The following is a 19966-nucleotide window of genomic DNA, read 5'->3' as shown; positions in this document are numbered from 1 at the left end:
TGGTGTGTAACAGATGTCTGCAGAGTGAGACAGATCATGTTTTATGAAATTTATTCCAAATTTACAGAACCCTGAGGGAAGAACAAGGCTATGTTCCTATTATTCATGTTTTTTGTTCTTTCCTACTTGTATAGTCTTTCTCCTATCTCTATCTTCCTTATCTACATAAGTCTCTGTCTTGGTCTTTCTCTTAAAAGAGAAAAGTCTCTGTCTTCATCTTTCGCTTTCTCTGTCTGATTAAATCAGTTTATGTATGCCCTTCCTGCTTTTCTTACTTGAAAAAATTGCTGGAGTTAGGTTAACCAAAAAAGCTCCAGTAATTAGATTTGTCAGATTCCCACAAATACTCCAACAGGTCTGACTGTTTTTGTCAGGGGTATGTACTGTTAGCTAACCATTATATAGTGCTGCTTAAGGTAGTTATTGCTTGTGGCCGAAATGGAAAGGAATATTTATCTGAAATAGGGAGAGAAAACTGTGGGCTGTGATAAAGTGGAGCCAAATTGGACTGTAATGCAGTATTGGATTTTTTTTTTTTTTCCCCTTAAAGGTCTGTCTTTAGTTTTCCTATTTTACTCTTCCCCTCTGGGAATTCTTTGTGCTCATTGTCTCTAGTGGACATCTTCATTCTTATTTTACTGTTCTTTATTTCTTCTTGCTTATTTCTACTTTTTTGATAGTGAAGAAAAAATTTTTCTTTCCCCTTCTGCCAGGGCCTCCCATACTTTTGACCACTTTAGGTCTCTGCTGTATGGCTTTTTAAGGTTGGATCAGATGCCAAAGGACCCCTCAGGACTCGATGTTTTTTTCTTCAGACCCAGGCAATTTCAGTTCATCTGGCTGCTAAGGTTACCGGGTCAGTCTTTTTTCTCCTAAGTAGCTTGCTACTTTTGTTGATCTGAAGTACGTTGTGACAATCTCACTATCAGACTGTTCCAACTGCAGATCTGTGAGGCTGGTTTCTCTCTTCTCCTCTCCAGGAGATCTTATAGTCCCAAGTAATTCTGGCTGAGAGCTCATCTGAATTCTGCTTGGACAGAAGCCAGATCCATGAACTCAATCTGTTTGACTGAGGAGTTGTAAAAATAAGATGTCCCGTGTTACATGTTGTAAGGATAGGAAAGAAGGGAACATCTGTCACTGGCTGCAACTTCAGTTGTCTTTCAGCCGGTACTGATATCTTTTTCCTTCATCTTCCTTAAATCTAATTCAGCTGGCTCTACGTATGTGCTGTAATGTTTCAGGTGGTTTTTTTTTTTCCTGGTTTATTTAGTAGTTCCACAAAACTTTTTTTTGAATGTTTGGACAATAAACCCATCTCAGAAATTCTTTGCCAGGACTAAGACTTATGACCCACAACTGGAGAAGAGAGCCCATGCATGGTCTGGGTGCTCATATATGAGACATCATCTCACCATCCATACAGAGCCCTTTGTTCCCTTTGCTGTTGCAGAGATCCAAGCTTTATTCCATTGTACAAGTTGTATGTGAAGTGGTATTTAGTGGAGAGATTTGCCTGTTGTTGTTCACTTAGAAACTTCAAGATCCACCCATAAGTCAACTGGAAAAAGGAGACACTGCTCAGACAAGCATTCAAAAAAGAAATTATAAGTGACTGGACTTCTGAGATGTATACATATGCATGCAACTACTTTATTTCCTTTCTCCTGCAGAATCCTTTGTAACAACATAATTTTTTTTTTTTGGAAATATCTAAGGTATTTTTTCAGAATTTGCAAATTCTCAGGTCAAAGTGTCACTTCATTTGAAATGAATATATTGGTGGAAGGTTTTAGAAGTGCTAATAATTTAAATAAAAAATATAATGGAAAGCTATTTACTATTTTACTTGCTATTCTTAAATAGACAGGGATGAGGCACATTATGAAAAATTAATTTCAGTGAATTTTTGTCAAATTCATTGGAGAAAGAAAACAGTAAAATAGTTTTGCTGTGATGTGTGTTGGATTGGGAGAGAAATGGGTAACAGGATCTGAGAGGGTGTAGGTTGTTAACAAATTATGTTATGACCCAGAAGGAGGAAGGGAAATGGTCACTGTGTGGTGTGTGGTGTTCACTGTATGATGTGTGAGTTATTCTGATGCTACTTCATTGCAGATTGTAGCCAGAAGTCACAGCCCAGAAAGTGCTCTATATCCTTGGAGTCCAGGTATCCCCTCCCTGTTCCTCAGCCCTAGCTCCCTGACAACTGAGTTCAGGCAGGGGGGTTCCTGCAGGGCTCCCTGCACTCGAGCTTTCTTCCAGTGTCAAAGTTCCCTCCTCCACTTCTATTTTCTGCTTTCTGTCTTCTATGACTGGTTGCAGCTAGGGCTGCAGAGGAGTGATGAGGGGAGACCTAATGGACCCAAGTCCTACAGGGATATGGGACAAAAAAAAAAAAAGAATTAGTGGAAAGTGAGCTCTGCAGAGGCTGGATGGAGCACACTAAACTCTTCTGCATAGAGGGCTGGTTCAGCTCCTTGTTGCTCAGTGTCCTGTGGTCATTTTCAAATGGTGGTATAGTTTGCTCAAAATGTTTACTCACTCTCTGTTTATTCCTGCTGCAGTGCTACAGTTTCCTGCCTTCAGTTTTGCTGATGCAACCGTTTGTGGGATTATGCTGCAAACTGGATCAGTGATATGACCTTAAAAAAAAAAAAAAGTTAATTTCACTTCATTTCACTGAGGGCAGCCCTACAGATAGTTGCCTCAGCAGCTGAGGGAGTGATAGAAGGAGATGAGTAAGGGAGAGGTGAAGGGAAGGAGGAGAAAAGAACCTCCTAAACTGGCTTTACCACTAATGAAAATGTATGTCATGCTTCCCCAGGCTTGCAGAGGTGGGGCAAGGTAGACTAATTAACAGCTTCGCTTGTCCCAGTGTTAGATATATCACCTCAGCCCACTGGGCTCCAGCTCCCAGCTGGAAGCTTTGGAGTGGCAGCAAACTTTATTGCACTGTCAGACTTGATATTACGTCTTGCTTTGAGAATCTGATTCACTGCATGGGGAATTTGCAAAAAATTAACCTACAGATACTAAGTATCTTACAATAACTAGCATCTGATGTTTGGAGATCTGAAATATTAAAATACAACTCACGTACTGCGTGTGTGTGGCCTGTACAACTTAACAAAATTTTGGCCGGTAAGATTTTGTTTAAAATGGGCTAAGCATTTTCAGTTGCAAAGAAATCCTCTTGTGTAATGCTCTGAGTCTGCAGGCTGCCTGAAAAAATGATTCGGAGGTTTTCAGCCACTTTAACCTCTAAGTTTCACCATAGCTTTAATGCTGCCTTTTAATAAATTTCTGGTCATTTTAGCAGGTGAATGTGAGGGGATGAAAAGTGAAGCAAAGAACAAAACAGCAGCAATCCTAAAGATTCTTCTCTGTCCTGGGTGCAGCTGTTTATACCAATCTACTGAGCTAAAATAATTTAAAAGCTTGTCTTCTATTCTACTCTTTTGTGAAATTCTTCTTGCTGCTAATACCAGTCTTAAAGGTGAAGAGAAACAGATAGCCTCAAGATGCACTTTAGCTGTATGAATTTCAGGAATCAAATGCTTTATTCCTTAAATAAATTTGAGCAATCTATTTCTGAGGCACTTGCAGCATTGTAGGCTCCTTTATCTGCTGACTTGCAAGTTAGCTGATAAGGAAGAAGAGTGCTGTTCAGGGAACACAGAGAAGATCTGTACTTATGCCAGATGTCCCTTTCCATTTGAAGGATATGGTATTTATTAAGTTTGCATCTGATGATACGACTTTTCTTCAGTTTCTTAAAAAGCTTGTTAGATTGCTTTGCTTTGAGTTGTCTCTGATTTGGGAATGTATAAAGGTAGCAATAAGCTGATGTTTCAGTATAGGCTCTCCTGTAGTGCTGTTTCCTTGCATGTCATTTGGAGCAGGTGAAGTGGAATATTTGTCAAACCCGTTCCATTTCTGTCATCTCTGAACTGATTTGAAGTTGGTTCATGCTACTCTAGGACTAGGTAAACTTCATATTAAGGAAGTTGATAGTGGCAGCTATAACAAAAAGAATATACTGATGTGATCCTGGTGGATGTCAGAAGAATAGRTTGTCAAACTTCAAGTTTCAAGACATTCAGTCTGCAGGAATTTCAAGGATGGGTCAACTTCTGACCTCCTTTTCCTGAAACAGAAAGCAAGATTGTTTTCTGCTTTTTAGAAAGAATAAATGAGAGTCAACAGTGACTTTGAAGCCAGCTAAAATGTGTACACCTGTACTAGTTATATCCATGGTGCATCTTTGTGATCAACCACCTTGGTAAACTCTGAGATCCCAGGAGAAAGAAATATGGTAGGGAGTCCTTGGATTGTGCCCGAGTTTCTTATCACCAAGTAAGCCTACCCTGTGCTGCAGTTTTTGGAGGCTTGCCTCCAGGATTCCCGGGTGTGGAATCCACTAATAAAAACTTGGTGGTAGAATTGCAAATAACTTAAACAGTAGTTTAAAGATCTGACTGAAAAAGCTTTTTGTGACGAGCTAATGTTAAYGTTAATAGTCAAAGGTTAAGGGAAAACATACCTATTCACTTTTAGAGAATGGTTCCTCTCACTCTTTCTCCTTTTTTTTAATTCCCCCCCCCCCCCCCCCCAATGACAGATAACAACTTTAATTTGTGTGGTTTCTTTTGCAATGTTCCTCTGATCATTCCATTTTTTTATTTTATTTTTGCTTTTTTTCCTAGAGATGTGAATTATGCCCTCATAAGGATGGTGCTTTAAAGAGAACAGATAATGGGGGTAAGTTTTATTCTTATTTTTTGTGAACTCTTATCTTATATGAGGAGAATAAGACTGTGAAAAGAATACATAGGAATCCTAACCATAAACCAAAAAGAGCAACTAGTTTATCAAGCTAGCTGGTTTGGGAAGAGGTAGATATTTCACAATAGGCTTTACTTGTCCAGTTTAGGTTGAATTTAGTTTTAGAACATCAATCATTATTTTTAGTTTTATTTTTAGATAAGAGTAAAGGAGAAACTATTTTAATACAAGATTTAATATTAAGGTTTGATAGAGATAAAGGATAAATTGTGTATGTGTTCAGATGGAGTTTGAACGTTTATAGAAAGCTGTTGGAAGTGCATCATTCATTCTTATGCACGAAGAGGAGTGGGTTTTTTAAGTCTGAGGCCCAGACTGAATGCACCAGTACATTTTAAAAGGATAGCTCTTTCATGCATGGCTTACTAATAGGTTCTACAACAAAGAAGTTAGAGCTGAAAAGTTGGAGTAGTGATTTACTGTGCCTTGCATCTTTCTAATTGCGTCATTCAGGATATCATCAGTTCTGCTCCTGCTGAGTTGAATTGCTAAAGGAAGTCTACTGAATAGTCGTCTTGGTTATATTTTTACTAATAGCTGGGTGATATAAAATTAACTTTTCAATCACTTTTGCAAAATCTTATTCCAGTTCCTCATCTATCTTGAATTAGCCTAGTCATTTTGATGGTGAGACACTTCACCTGTGAGGGGAGAAAGGATGGTCAACATTCTAGATTTCATTTAGATAGTCTATGTACATTGTATTCTGAAGGTTTTATGTTGCATGCGTAATACTCTAACTAAATTTATATCTTTGCTTCAGCTTAGTGTTGATATAATTAATACAGCTTGGTTTGCTATTTTGTATAGAGATGGAGTTACAGGAACACAGAGCCCGCCTGAATTTGGGCTGATCTGTACTTTCTCTTGGGTACACTTTGTGGTGTGGAGTGTATGTTCTGGCATTACTCATTCTAGTATCTGGTCATTTCAAACATGTTAATGAATGTTGTGTGATTTGTGGGTGTTGGGGGTCATACTGAGTCTGTGTTGCCTCTGTATCCGTGAAAGTATCTTAGGTACCGATCCAGTACGTTAGCCATGGAACTATTCTTCCTCTCAAAGGCTGATAACTTGGCAGTGTTGAGTTAATTTCTTCAAAAGAGCAGCTGGATGCTTGCTTTTTAGGAAATGGGCTATAAGAAAGTCTCAGCTTTTGAAAGCTACAGTAAATTTTTTTGAACTAAAAAATAACTGAAGTGTTTCTGTTTTTTATACCTAGTGGTGGTCAGGAATGCTTTGTTTTTCTGTATGGTAATTTGGAAGTCTTTTTTTTTTTTTTTTTGGTCCCCTATGGAGCCTTGAAAGCATATCTTGACAGTGTACATCAAAGATCTGAACATCTAACTGATAATTCCTCTTGCAGTATTTTTAAGATTTTTTTGCAGATTTTTAAGATTTTAAGATACAAGTTACATACTTGTGAATTCATATCTGCAAATAAGTTTCYATGTAAAATGGAAATTATTTAAATTTAAATAGCAAAGACGTTAGTTGTCATTTTCATGACGAAACATTTTCATCAATATACTTGACTATTACAATATAGCCATATTTCTGACATAGAAAACCTCAGTGTGTTGCAGATAGAACACGTGTAAGAATAAAAACTGTCTTATACTTAACACTGGAGTTACATGACTTTGGCTGTCATTTGTTCTGGAACTATGTCAACTACCAGAGTTGTTACAGACTTATGAGTTGAAGGCAGTGACCAAAAGGGACAGTGTCCAAGACACTTGAAGCAGTCTTCGAGTGCAGTATGCTATCTCAGCTTTTGCTCCTGCTATACTGTTTAGCCATTGTGCTATCTTGGATGCGAGTTCCTATTGGAGTTACAGGATTATACTGGTTATAGGATATCTTTTTTTTAATCTTGCCTATAGGAAATACTTAGCTTCCAGTATTTGATTTGAAAATCAGTTTTTGTCAACTAGCGTTGTTGGACAGGCTGTATTCAGCTAGCTCACCTGTATTACAGCAGAGTTTCTAAGTCATGATATTATTGAGATTACATTTCTGTCAACCCTCGTGAGTATACAAAAACTTCTCAGCAAAAAAGTCTTAAGAATTTTTTTTTACTTCACTTTCTGAAAACAGCCCTCCTTTCGTAATAGGTCTTGTAGGTCATAGTACTGAATACAGCAAATTCTACCTTATGGACCAGATGTGCTTTAAATAAAAGCTTTACAGAAGGGTATGAACTTAGACTAAACTTTCATTTCAGAAATCTGTGTTGTTAATCTGAAGCTTTCCTTTCAAAATGCCAGCTAACAAGGGATTTGGATTGTTGCAGAATAGTTTCAGACTTTAGGAAGAATTGTTGAAGACCTTTAATTGTCACAGTCTTGTCAGGTTAAAATTATGTTTACAGTGGGTTAATACTTGTTATTTTTTTTCAATACTCATATGCCATTTGTCGCTAAGGGTGATTAAAAAGATGCAAATATTTCTGAAGAAATTTTGAGAAAACGTTTCCAATAAATTATAATGCTCTGACTTCAGAAATTTGTAATTATGGAGTTTATTTGTAAGTGTAGAAATAATTAAATGGTCTTAGCTTTTCAGAACAAATGAGGAAATGAACTTCACTGTTTTTTATTTCACTGGAATAAAATTATACTTTTGGCAACAAGTAACTTTGTGTCCAGAAAACCAGTGCAATTTTTGTTTTGGCTGTTAATTCTATGCGGATATAACAAGAGCAGCAGACAATATATGAGTTCTAGTAGTTTTTTTCCTTTTTTGTTTTTTTTTGGTAACAGTCTTCTGGATATTTGCTTTCTACTAGTGTGGAAAAAACATTTATTTTGGGTGCTGAAGGTACTATTTTTCTGTTACTTTAAGAATCTATGTTTTTTGTTTACTGACCTTTTACTGTAAGGTTCCATGATTTGCCAGCCTGGAATAAGGCGCTGTTACTGCAGGCGGTGGTCTGCAGGCTATGTGTTACTTCCTCCTCCTCTGTGCTGGCACTAGTATTTAAACTTACTTTTTTTTCTGGGTTAATTTTCAGCTAAATGAAATAAGTTCCCTGATCCAGCTGACCATGCTAATACTGATATCAGGGAAGGTGCGGAACTATTCTTTTAGCAGCACCCTAGACTTGTATCGTCTTTTGAATTGTCAGGTGGAAAACTATACCAGAAAGCAGTCTAACCTTTTAGTTCATATGTAATGGTGTTATGTTGCCTTTAGCAGAACTCTGGGGCCTTATTATGTTTTTGACAAAGTAGTCTGGGAATCAGACTTCTGTTGTTGTCATATATAGGAAATAGTGTGGGTGTGGGGTGTTTTTTTTTTTTGTGGTGTTTTTTCTKCTTTATGTAGCAGTGAAATTGTGTTGTGTATTCTTCTTCCTTCTCCCTCTCTTTTTACTGGCCTACTACCTTTACCTGAATTCTAGGAGATAAACACTTTTTTAGATCTGTTTTTGCTCTTTATACTTCTGGATGGAGACGTGTACTGTTCCTTAGTTGTGTTTATCAGTACAGTTACTAAGGGATAGTGCCAGGTTCTCCAGTACCATCTATGGTAAGTACAGAATTTCAGATTTCAGTGATATCATAAATGCAATATTCTTGGAGCAGTTCTGTCATACATTTTACGCAGAACTTCACAGTGCTAGCAGCAGATGGTAACAGAAGAGGAACATATCATGGAGGCCAAAAGCGTTTGGCCTGCTATCTTTATCAGTATTTAACTGGATTCTTGGGAAAGCCCAGTTCTTGCATGCTTTCTCAGATTAATTTCTGTGCCTAGAGGGATTTATGCTTTGGGACTTCTTGATCCAGGGGTGGTATCTTTGTGTTTAGTAGTGTGATGGATTCTTGTTCCATTAATTTGTTGAATTATGAATTTTCAGTGTTCATAGTGTCATGCGGCAAGGAATTTCACAGCTGATCTGTACATGGTGTGAAAATGTACACTAGTTTGCTTCGAGCCTATAGCTATACAATGTTATTTGATGCCATCTAGCACTTCCCTAGGAAGTGACAATGAGCAGTTATTCCATATTCATCTTCTCACTACCTCTTCTGGTTTTATAGACCTCTGTCATATTCTTTTCGTGACTCCTTTTCAGGATGAAAGGCCCCAGACTGATTGGACATTCCTTGTACAGAAGTCTGATAATCACTTTTCACTTTCTTTATATCTCTTCTAAATGATACATAATCCTTACCAGAGCAAAATAAGAAATTATAGAAAAGCAAATCTACTGCACTTGAGGCCCTGGAGTCTCTAGGCTGTAAAATGATTACAACATGATTTAGTGTTGTCGAATGCAGACTGCTAATACAATTATGGGTCCCCATTTTTTTGGTACAGACTTTGTCATTAATTACAAAGTATTTTCACTACTCTAAATATATAAACTATCTTGAATCAGGAATAGATCCTGAAATTGGAACAAAACTTGTCTTATTTGAATGAGATTTTTGTTTGAAAAATGCTCTTAAAATTGACTGCGCTGTTTCCTATATCTGCTCTGAAAACAGAGACCTGGGTAACTTAAATTTTTGAAGCATTAACTATTTTTACAGCCATAGTTAACTCTTGACTATTTGAGTTGTTGGGTGTGGGGTGGAGCAGGGGAAGTTCAGGTATCCCAGATAGTAGAAACCACTTGGGTAATATGATTACTAGAGAGCATTATGTAAACATTTCATTTACTCAGTGCTGCAGACTCATCCAGATATTTCTGCACCAAGTTGCCAGCGTGCCTGGTTCTGGAAGGACAAAAGAATGTTTCTGAAGGCCTAGCACTGAGTGGACATGGCATTTTTTGTTGATCATAACCTTTCTGGGCACACTGGAGAGCGCACAGATGCCTGACTGTTATTGGAGCAGTGATGGTGCCTGCTCTCACCCTAAGCAGAACCTGTGGTGAGTCCAAATAGATAATTCTGCCTGGATTTGAACTGGCTCTGTCCTAGYGTGTGCTTCAGTGTCCCTCCAGTGCTTTCCAATGTGGGAATCCTGAACTGACCCTGAACAGAAGCAGCTAAGATCTGGTTGCACATATTTGTTCAGTCTTTTCATACTGTGACCATTTTTAGCTCATTCTGCATCTCCACTTCCACAGACCTTGGAAACAGTACAGTTGCCTTTAGCAGTGCTGCTTGTACTAATATCTATGATGTGGCTAATCTGTCAGTGGATTATCTGTGTTGAGGTATTAAGAATTGACTGTATTTAGCTGTATTTGATTAATTCATTTGTAGTGGAACATTGCATGGTGATAATCAGGGTGATTGTCAGAAACTTTAGGAATAAGCTTTGAATATGTAAATAATATATTTAACTTTCTGGCTGCTTAATATCTGCTACTGTTTTATAGATATTGTTAAGTCTTGGGAAGACTATTTTTTGTTCACTGTATTTGGATTTTGTGGATTTTTTTTACATAAACATTACAACTTTTTAATTGTTTGCAGACTGCAATTTTTTAAGTTCTGTCAGATTGCTTTTCCTTTTCTGTTTTTAATTGATACTGAAAGTAGAAAAGTAGGATTGAATTGGAAAAGGAACTTTGCTATTTGAATACGATTATTGACAGAATTCTTTGCTAAATTGTACTAATGTTCATTTAGGAGCTCCACTATGATTAAAATACATGACCGAATATAAAAGGTTTTTAAAATGAGGAATAACTGTGATATGTATGTGAATTGTGTATTGATTTGCTGTTTTATGTATAAGAAGGCTGCTGAAAGACTGATTAATTTTTCTTTAGTACTATCTTTGTACTCTGTATGTGGTACAGTTTTTAGAGAAACAGCAACAAGTGAGCATTTGTTTGCAGGCAGCTGAGAACTGTAGACTGACTGAAGTAGGTAAATTTCAATGTAGTAATATTTTGTTAATTTAGGGGTCTAATGTTTTAACTGTTACAACAATTTCCTTGTTTGTTTGACACGGTGAGGAAGGGGGAGGTAAAATCGTGATCAGTTAAACAGATTATAGCTTTTGAATCCTAATTCTTATATCTGCTGATAATATTCAGCATGTATTCTCTGTTTCTTAAGCAAATTATTCTGTTATATCTAATATTTTGGGTCTCTCATTTAAATAGTTTTCTTACAGTAATCTTTGTCCACGTTTATCTGTAAGTCTAAAAGGCTCTTTTTTGCTCTACAAGTTGTTACTTTGAAATTTGATTCCACTGGATGACGATCAGGAATGCTGTGTAACAGCATTCTTTGTATCAGCTTTTCACCAAGACTTCTTTCATGCAGCTGCTTGGGAACAGGCCAGCTAACAATGCAGTGGTTTTATGTCATGATTCAGGCTTTCTTTCCATCTCATAGGTTAGCGTAGGGATCTCCTAAATGTATAACAAACAGCATATGCTAACTTTTCCTATTATTATTATGGCAACAGCTCTCCCTGTCAGATTTACTGTTTTGTTTTGTTTCCTTGGTGTTAATATCCAAGGACACGGATGGTGCAATGTTGTGTGTACATATTCAGGTGCAAAGATTGTGCAATAAATGCTTATGTACAAATGTTCTCATCCTTTTGTACAGGTTTGCAGGATTTTGTGTGTGTTTTTTCACTAGGAAAGATGGTAAAAAAAAATTATAAGCTGTTTAAAAATGTTTTACTAATACAAATATATATAACAGTATTTATTATAATATACATTATATGGTGATATGTATRACTAGTAAATATAAATCTACAATGAGGAAGAACATTTTTAGAGAAAGTTTTAGATACGTATTTCTGTCATTTCTTACTTTTGCTGTATAATGTGATTTGGGAGGGCAGGGGGAAGAGAGACTCCTTAACACCATTGCATATCAACTAAAGTTATTCACTTACTCAGTGGATCAGTGGAATGTAATCTTTAGCTGTTCCAAAAACAGACTATTTGCTGTGATGACAAATGATGCTCCAGAGAGAATTTTTCTTGTGTGCCAGTTTTTTAGATGAGGAGTAAAGTGTTGATAAATGGTGATTTTTGGTGAGAATTCTGTAGTAGGATTCTGTGGAATGGAATCTCTTCTTTATAGGCAAACAGTATTTCATTTGTTTGGGGTTTTTTATTTTTTAAATAGAAGTTGTCACTTCATTCTGTGCACCAATGATAAGGTGGACAATAAACCACAGTGAGACCTCTAGCAATTAGTGTGAGCACCTTTTCATCCATCTTTTGAAAAGATTGGATCAAACAATATAGTAAGCATAATATTACATTAACTATAACGGTCTAAAACCATATTTACTAGGGTCAAGGAAACTGCAGTATCTCAAGCTGACAGATTTCTTTTCTGCAAGTTTTACTATTTTTACAAAAAAGGAGGATCTGGATCAAAACAGAAGTGTGTAAAATGTCCTAATGAAGAGATGCTTAACTGAAAGTCTAAAGTAGTGCTTAATCTTACCCTCTGGCAAATAGTAACAATAATCGTTGCCTCACCTTTCAGAGTGGAATATAGCTGACTATTGGGGTCAATCAGCAGATCTAATGGTTGCAAAAACTGAGGGTGCAGTTTCATGTAATACAAGCCTACTATTGACCACCACTGAAAGGAGTGGGCTGTGTTTTTTCCCATGACTGGGTGTTTCCTCTCCTGTGGTTTTATATATGGTAATCATAGAACTTTAGCTTGAGTCATGTCAACTTCTTTGCTGATCTGACTGGAAAGTAAACTTTTCTCTTCCAGGTTTAGTCATCAGTTGAATAAAATTTCATCTGGTTTGCTATGTGGCAAGATTATACTAAAGGGAACAAGTAGGAATATACAGTTGAAAGTGAAGGGTAAAGTGGGACTTCACTTCTTGGTGACAGCTCACAGTTGAAATGGATTGAGGTGTATCCTTAAATTACATCCTTGAATGGCCTTAATAAGAAACTAACATTTAAACCAAGAAAGGTTTTTTCCATCCTGGTTTAGGAGTGAGCTATAGTTATAAAAAAAAAAAAAATTTCCTTTGGGAGAAATGATGGACTCTTTAGGAACATACACAGAACCCATTAATAAATTTTACTCTGAAACGGGTGCACGGTTAGGAGATGATGACATCCCAGACTGCTATTGTGGGACCAGACTGACAGTTCAGCTGCATCTCAATGTGACTTCATGATCCTGGTCTCTACAAACTGTTACTGCTTTGCAGCCCAACTTCAGCACAGGCTGTGGGACACGGCCCTACCACTGGGTGTGCTCTGTATCTGTTAGCTCAAAAACTATTGGTGGGCTTCTCTCGATTTGTATGGTAGGACAGATTATAAGTGTAAAGTCTGTTGCTGTTAACTTTATTATGAAGTAAAAGATTTTAAAAGTAAGGCTTTAAACATTTGTACTGAAAGAACATGTAAACCTATGAATTTCTTTGCAGGGAAAGTGCTTGTGAATGAAGTTTTGAACACTTAAACTGTAGTTGTAAAAGCAAAAATTTAGACTGATAATGTACTGTATGTTATTTATCTTCTTGGGTTTTCGCTATTAACTTAAGATTACTTTGATAGAATTTGCTTCTAGTTCTCTTACATAGAGTTATTTGTAGGTAACAATCTTTCATTTGATGAAGGGGAAATTAATAGTTAGCTGTTCACTGTCACACTGGGATAACAAACCAAAAAAAATTTTTTTTTTAAGTTAGGGTTCTGGAGCCCGATATTTATTAGTCTGAATGTTAGAATTTGAATATGCAGTATTAATTATCTGCTAAATATCTAAAATTAGAATATTTTCACTGAGTTAAAGTTGGTTAGGCACCTGAAATCAAAATTTCAGCAAACACTTAAACATTTTGCATGCCAAATCAGCAAAACCACAGCAGTTATGCTGAGGCCTGAATTAAAATAAAGGACTCACTGTAGGTGAAAAGCTGAAAGTTTCATGAGATGTATTGTAACTTTGAGGGCTTTTGGGCAGGAATTTTTGATTTCTGATATTGGAAAAAACTGTTTTCAGCATCATTGTTATAGAAGCTGATGTTGGGGTTGTTTTATATGTTGGTTTAGGTGTTGTTTTAATGTTGGTTGAAGTTGTCTTCTAAGATCTTCTGAAAGTAAAGGGAAAGTGTCTTACTACACTTGTGTAATCTTATCCTAGAAAAGAAAGTGGAAATATTTTTTGAAATGGAAGGATCAGTTCCCAAAATGATAGGACTAGGAAGTGCAGTTGAAATAAATATTTTTAATTTTATGTATCACCATTAAGTTGTTTCTAACAATTATAACCAAAAACTGTTCACATTTTACAATTTCTGGATCAGAGGATTGATTGTTGTAGAGTATTGGATCTTGTAAAGCAAAAGAGTCAGTGAATCTGCCAGCCCGTGTTATCTGTCTCTCAGTGTTTTTTCAGCAAATACCAACTCAATGAAAGCAGTTCTGATAAGAACCCACAGGGGCTACCTCATTTTCTGATTTGAATCATGGTGGTACTTTTTTTTCCCCTTGTTTTTAAGCTAAAGCCTAAACGTGTTTATTCTGAAATAAGCTAGGCATTATCCTCCACTAAACATATATTATAGAAGAAGCATATATATAAAATGTCCACTTTCTCAAAGGTTGAAAAATAATAAGTTAAATAAAAAAATAAGAAAATACTGAGGATAGGGAAAGTTTTTAAAAAATATTTTGTAAGATGCCAATACCTACAATTGACAAAAAAGTTCGGGGTTTTTGTTCCCCTCAGTTAAAGTTGTCCTGAAAGAGAGATAAAAGAAAAAATAAATTGTGTACAAGTAATCCAATGGAAATAGTAAGAGTTTGTTAGCAGTCACTGTAAATTAAATTGAGATACAAAAAGTTTATAAGTAAAATTTAAAAGGAATAAATCTGTGGCCGGATGTTTGTATATAAATTGTGCACCACCAAAGTGGTGCTTATCATTGATTTAAATAGGAAAGGATAAGGTCTGTATGGATAACTTTAGAACTTTATTTGGAGCAACGGTAATCCTAATAATGGCATGTGTTCCTGGCTCAGGCTGAAAAATCACCAGGAACAGTTAAGGCAAGTCAGAACACCCCGTTATTATTTCTGTCCTGTGTTTTATAAGAGGAGGAATGATAAAAATAATTTCTGTTCCAGCAGTAACTGGTGAGGATGTCTTAAACATTGAATGTGTAGAACAGAGTGACTGGCATTAAAAAAAATTCTACAACACGGATATCTTTTTTTTTTTTCACACTTAAACATTGAAAAAGCTCAAAAGGATTGGATTTAATTATGTCTGTGGAGAAACAGATGTATGGTTGCTGACAGAGTTGGTAGTGGCCCAAAAATAGTGAAGCGGTAAGTAATTTGAATAGGAACTTTACAAAACAATCTGATGGCTTCATATAGAATTAATTGAACAATGTGTATTTTAACATAATCTTGAACATTCTCATAAATCCAGGCATAAAGAATGTGCTTGCTTCTCTTACCAGTTACACATACAGTTTGGATGGGCGTCTTTTTAGGACGTTTTGTTACTCCAGCAGGCAAAATAAGATGTCATCTAGCACAAAACAGTAGACAAAAGAAACACTCACCTCTGAGCATGGCAGTAGGTGTTTTATTCGATTGAGACTCGGAGTCCTGAGCTGTGCGTGAGAATAAATTGCCTAAAGGAGAAGGAAGTGGGGGTTTCTTGTGGCAAAATAGCATAATAATTAAAACACTTGTCAAGGAGGAGGAAGGTATGGAGTTCTGTTCCCTCAACCAGAGGAGTTTGAGTTTTCCATGAAAATGGCCTGTTATGCCTGACTGTGTAATAACTGGGGGCAGGGGGTCTTGTCTAATCCTGCCTCTTAAACCTAGGCTAATATAGTGAAGAATGCAAGGTAGCTAGAGGTAGACTGCGTACGATAATAAGCACAAACAATCCTGATTATGTAGCCTAGAGAAGTCTTCCTGGGGAAGATAGCTTTGGGTTTCTGATTTCTGCTTTTGATGTTATTTATGCATATTTATATATGCATATTATATACCTAATTGCAAAAGGTATATGCAGGACATAGAGCATGTAGTAAAATCCTGGGATGTTTCCTCCTCTTTTTGAGAGGACGATGGAGCAATTTAACACTGTGTTATATAGTCAAGATCCCTTTTGATCACAAAAACCATGAAAAATAAAGGCTGCTTGTGTGCTAGTAGCTCACTCTTCCATCAGTGAGACAGAAGACAGCTATTGCGTTATAGTGTTTAACCACACTTGGTGTGAAAAATTTCTTCCTTCGTCTTTCTTCAGAGAGAACTACTGCACCTCTGCCTCTTTGGCTTCCTCTGTCCTTGTGCATTTGTCCTGTCCCCTGGCTGACTTTCCTCCTCCAGCACTGGGTGGAAGCACAGGCGAGCTGGGTGTCGCTCTCCAACTGGCAGTTGTGTTTTTCTTCACTAGTGAAGTTTTGGATGAAATAACATTTAAGCAGTCATGTGTATGGGATCTCTGAGTCCTGGTGGGAGGTGGTGCTGGAATAAGCTTCTTTCATGACCTAGGCATTTGAGGGGATAGAGGAAGATGAGTGCTGCAACCTCCTCTGTGGTATACATATTTATTGGACAGGTTGTGAATTTTCAGCAAGTCCAGATTATCTGGGATCTAAAGAAGATACTGGAAACCAGTGGAGAAGGTCTGTCGTCTGCAGTTCCCTGAGCACTTGTTGATCACTTGTTCAGAAAGTGCTTTAGAGCTGTAGTACTTCATTGCTTCATGATACAGATACTGCTTTTGTTGTGGGGAAGATTAAAGTGTGTTATTTTCCACAACTATCCTGGATATACACTATATATTTTAGAAATCAAAATATATTAATCTTTAAATTACTGGCCATATTCTTTTTTTTTTTTTTTTTGTAGTGATGTAGAAGCATTCAGTTAAAAGTTCAGTTTTTAGAGCTACTTTTGAAACTGATTTCTTGTAGTGAAAATTCTTTACTTGAGGCTTAAAATACCTAATTTTTAGCTGGCTTAGTAAGTTTTTTTTTTTTTAATGTCTCTGGTATATTTTGTAGATTTCTATAATAATTTTTAGTTATAAATAAGTGTGATTAGAGGGCAAATTCAATTCTGTAAGAAGTAAAAACTTTTGTCATCTGTTTGTGAATAACTAACTGAAGGATGGTCTTTCAGTATTTTGACTTGTCACTTTTCTACTGGTTTAAAGGCTTTTTTAGATGAATGGTTTTTGTATTTCAGTGAAAATTTTTCCTGAGAGGAGACTTCAAGATAAATATTCACCATTAACACCATGTTAACACCTATATGGTATGACTCTGGCTCAAGGCAGTTTGTAAGTCTTAGAAAAGTCCTTATAAACACTTATTCCCTGAAGATAATGTAAGTAGAGGAGAGAAGAAAAAAGACTGAGTTTTTTATAGGCTTTTTCAGTGTATCTGTTAATGATGATTTTAAAATGGTCTGCTGGAACTATTTCTAAAACCAGCTCAAGTTGGAAGCTTACACTTTCTTTTCTACTCTTTTATTGTTGTCTGATACATTTTTGTATGTGGAAAATTTCTACAAACTATTTTGAGAATAAAGTAATGAAGCAGCACAGATGCTGTGTTTAGTTGCAGACAAAATACTGAAATGGTATGATATGTGCTACCAGGCTGTGAATGTTGACTGTAAGTTATGTGCGTGTACTTTCATTTTCTATGCAAATTAGAAGTATCAATTTAGTAAACAGAAAAAAAAATCTATTTGTTAGAAGCAACTAAAAAATACTTCTGTTTTAAGAAAAGGATAAAAGCATTTTTACAGAGAAACAGAAGAAAAGCAAGCCTTAATTTGTTGCTGCCCTATACCCAATTCCAGATATTGAATACTATTCCACAGTCTGAACAATACTACTATAAGTAAATACAGCTTTATGTTGAGCTCAGTTTAAGAGTCAAAGTGCAGTTGAATGAAGAAATTGAGAACCTTTAGATGCAGTAGAGTAGTTGAAACAAAACCAGAAAACCCAGGATGAGAATAAAACCCCGAAAGGTCTGCGGTAGGGCTGTAGGTCTTTACATTATAGGATGTATTGGCACAAAGATAATCTTTTTGGTTTATCTAATATAATAATCTGTTGGATTATCTAATCTATTTAGGACTGTCATTTTATATCCTTTCAGGTCACATAYAAGTAAGACAACCTGGGTAGGGGGAAAGGACAGTTCTTTTTCAGGGGTGTAGAAGGTCTTGTGACAAAAAGATTGTACACCACAAACTGAGAATAGTATTCCTCTTGGGGAAGTACAGAACTCATCCGAAATGATTAGCCACACAAAATTTGCTTTAGGCCGCGGTAGCTCTGTACTGTGGGATATTACTCAGGTAATAGAATTACTAGTGTCGGTGCGTTAGTCTGTTTTGTTAGCTCTGTAGCAGTTTCTGCTAAATTTAGCCTAAGGTAGAATACGGACAGCTTTTACCCATGCCGTAAACTGTCCTCCAGTGGAACAAACTGGCAACTCTTAGGATCTAAAGATTCAAAGAAGGCCTGAAATTAGTAGTTTGCTTTCTGAATCAGTGTTTTTTCCTCTCATATCAGAACTCGGACAAATAGGAACTTTTACTTCTTGATTTTGTTGATATGATGGTAACTAACTAAGCGTTTGTTGATGATCCCAAGCTAATGACTGAAAATGGGGCTGTTGATATGGATATGAAAAAATAAACTGATCACATTTTTAACAAGGAAAAATTAAGAGATTTGATAGAGCTTCCTTTGGTGGTAGGAGGAAGAGTGCTTGCTGTAGAAAGAATACACGAACCTAGTCAAATTAGGATGACTTCTCTAAAAAGCAATTGTGCTTCGAAGTCTTACATGATGATAATGCTTGCATGAATACTAGTTTGTTCATATAGTATTTCCCTTTTGCAGGAACTTGCATAATTTGTAGGTTTTGACTGTGTGAATTTAAGAAATTTAAAGAAATAGTCTGTTTTTCTGTTTGTGTCACTATTTGTTTGTATAAATCATTACCATTTGCATTTAATGGAGTATTATTTGTATGAATTCTCCACAGAATAAACTTAAAAATGTTACAACTCTTCTTAACTTTGGATATTATAAAATGAAATTCATGTTTTAAGTAATTTATGTCTGTAATAGTCTAAACAGTTAAAATAGTCCATGGAAAAAAATGTTGTTAAAGGTTCTTTGTACTATAATTGAAATGTCCTTTGAGCTTCTAGAAGGCATTAAAATTAAATACAATTATAACTTTTTGTAGGTTGGGCTCATGTGGTTTGTGCTCTGTACATTCCCGAGGTGCAGTTTGCAAATGTTTCTACAATGGAACCTATCGTGTTGCAGTCTGTTCCTCATGATCGTTATAATAAGGTATAACTATGTGTTTGTCTATATCTAATTTGTTTATTTTAAAATTTGTGAGCTTTAGTAATGTAAAACTACACTTTTTAGAATGCATTTTACATAAAATTCATAAACGCCTACTGTAATGCTCTATTTTCTTTTATGTCTTTATGATAAATTCAAGAATTAAGGCAATATTCAATTCAACTTTAACGTTATTTGCAATGCCTTACCAGTTGTTGTTGTTGTTCTTGTTGTTGTTTTTTTTTAAATCAGAGTAGGGACTGTCTTGTTAATTAAAATATATTATGATCTTTGAATATTGGTATATTTTGAAAAAAATGTGAAATATTTCTCATGGGTAAAAATATTATTACAGCATAAGTGAAATATTATTGTTAATTGCCACTAAATGCTACTGCTTTAAGTGTAGATATGATGTTCATAAACTTTTTTTTTTTTTTTAAGGAAGAAAAGCTATGCTAATATGTTAAGGCAAAATCTTGTAAACTTCTACCTTTGAATGTAGTATTCACTTTAATAGGGTTATTTGCTTATAGAAGAATGGCTCCTAAATAAGTGTCAGTGAGATGGCATGTTTTATGAAGTGTGGCAAGGCTAACAAAAAAAGCAATGAAAAAGTAACTTTAATGTTCTGTACTGATGGTTACACTTTCCTAATTGTTTCTTTCTCTTCCTCACCAGACTTAACTACCTTCTTAACTACCTTCTCTTTTTCTAGTGTTCCTTCTGTAGGCAGCAAACTATCTGAATTTCTGATTAGTGTTATTACATATATTGTTCTTGTATTGTTGTTTTTACCTTGATTTTCTTTCTTTTTCTTTCTTTTATGGTGGTTT

At 35.9% G+C, this 19966-nt stretch overlaps 1 protein-coding gene across 7 annotated transcripts in view; it reads left to right on the top strand.

The window, feature by feature from the left end:
• The window catches only part of MLLT10 (MLLT10, histone lysine methyltransferase DOT1L cofactor), a 134722-nt gene that overhangs the window by 15079 nt on the left and 99677 nt on the right, over positions 1-19966 (top strand). For 6 of the 7 annotated variants that reach the window (XR_003253362.1, XM_026064952.1, XM_026064951.1 and 3 more), the window contains 2 exons: positions 4710-4764; positions 19024-19133. Coding sequence is in view for 6 of the 7 variants with exons in the window: in XM_026064952.1 (XP_025920737.1) it covers positions 4710-4764; positions 19024-19133 (165 nt within the window). In the remaining variant the exon portion in view is untranslated. Of the gene's footprint in view, positions 1-4709; positions 4765-19023; positions 19134-19966 lie in introns of those variants that run through there. The other variant, XM_026064957.1, reaches the window with a different exon arrangement.

This window comes from Apteryx rowi, unplaced genomic scaffold, assembly GCF_003343035.1.
Source record: "Apteryx rowi isolate R43461 unplaced genomic scaffold, aptRow1 scaffold_222, whole genome shotgun sequence".
Lineage (NCBI taxonomy): Eukaryota > Metazoa > Chordata > Aves > Apterygiformes > Apterygidae > Apteryx > Apteryx rowi.
The sequence above is the reverse complement of the archived record's forward strand: the minus strand, read 5'-3'. Positions and strand labels throughout refer to the sequence as shown.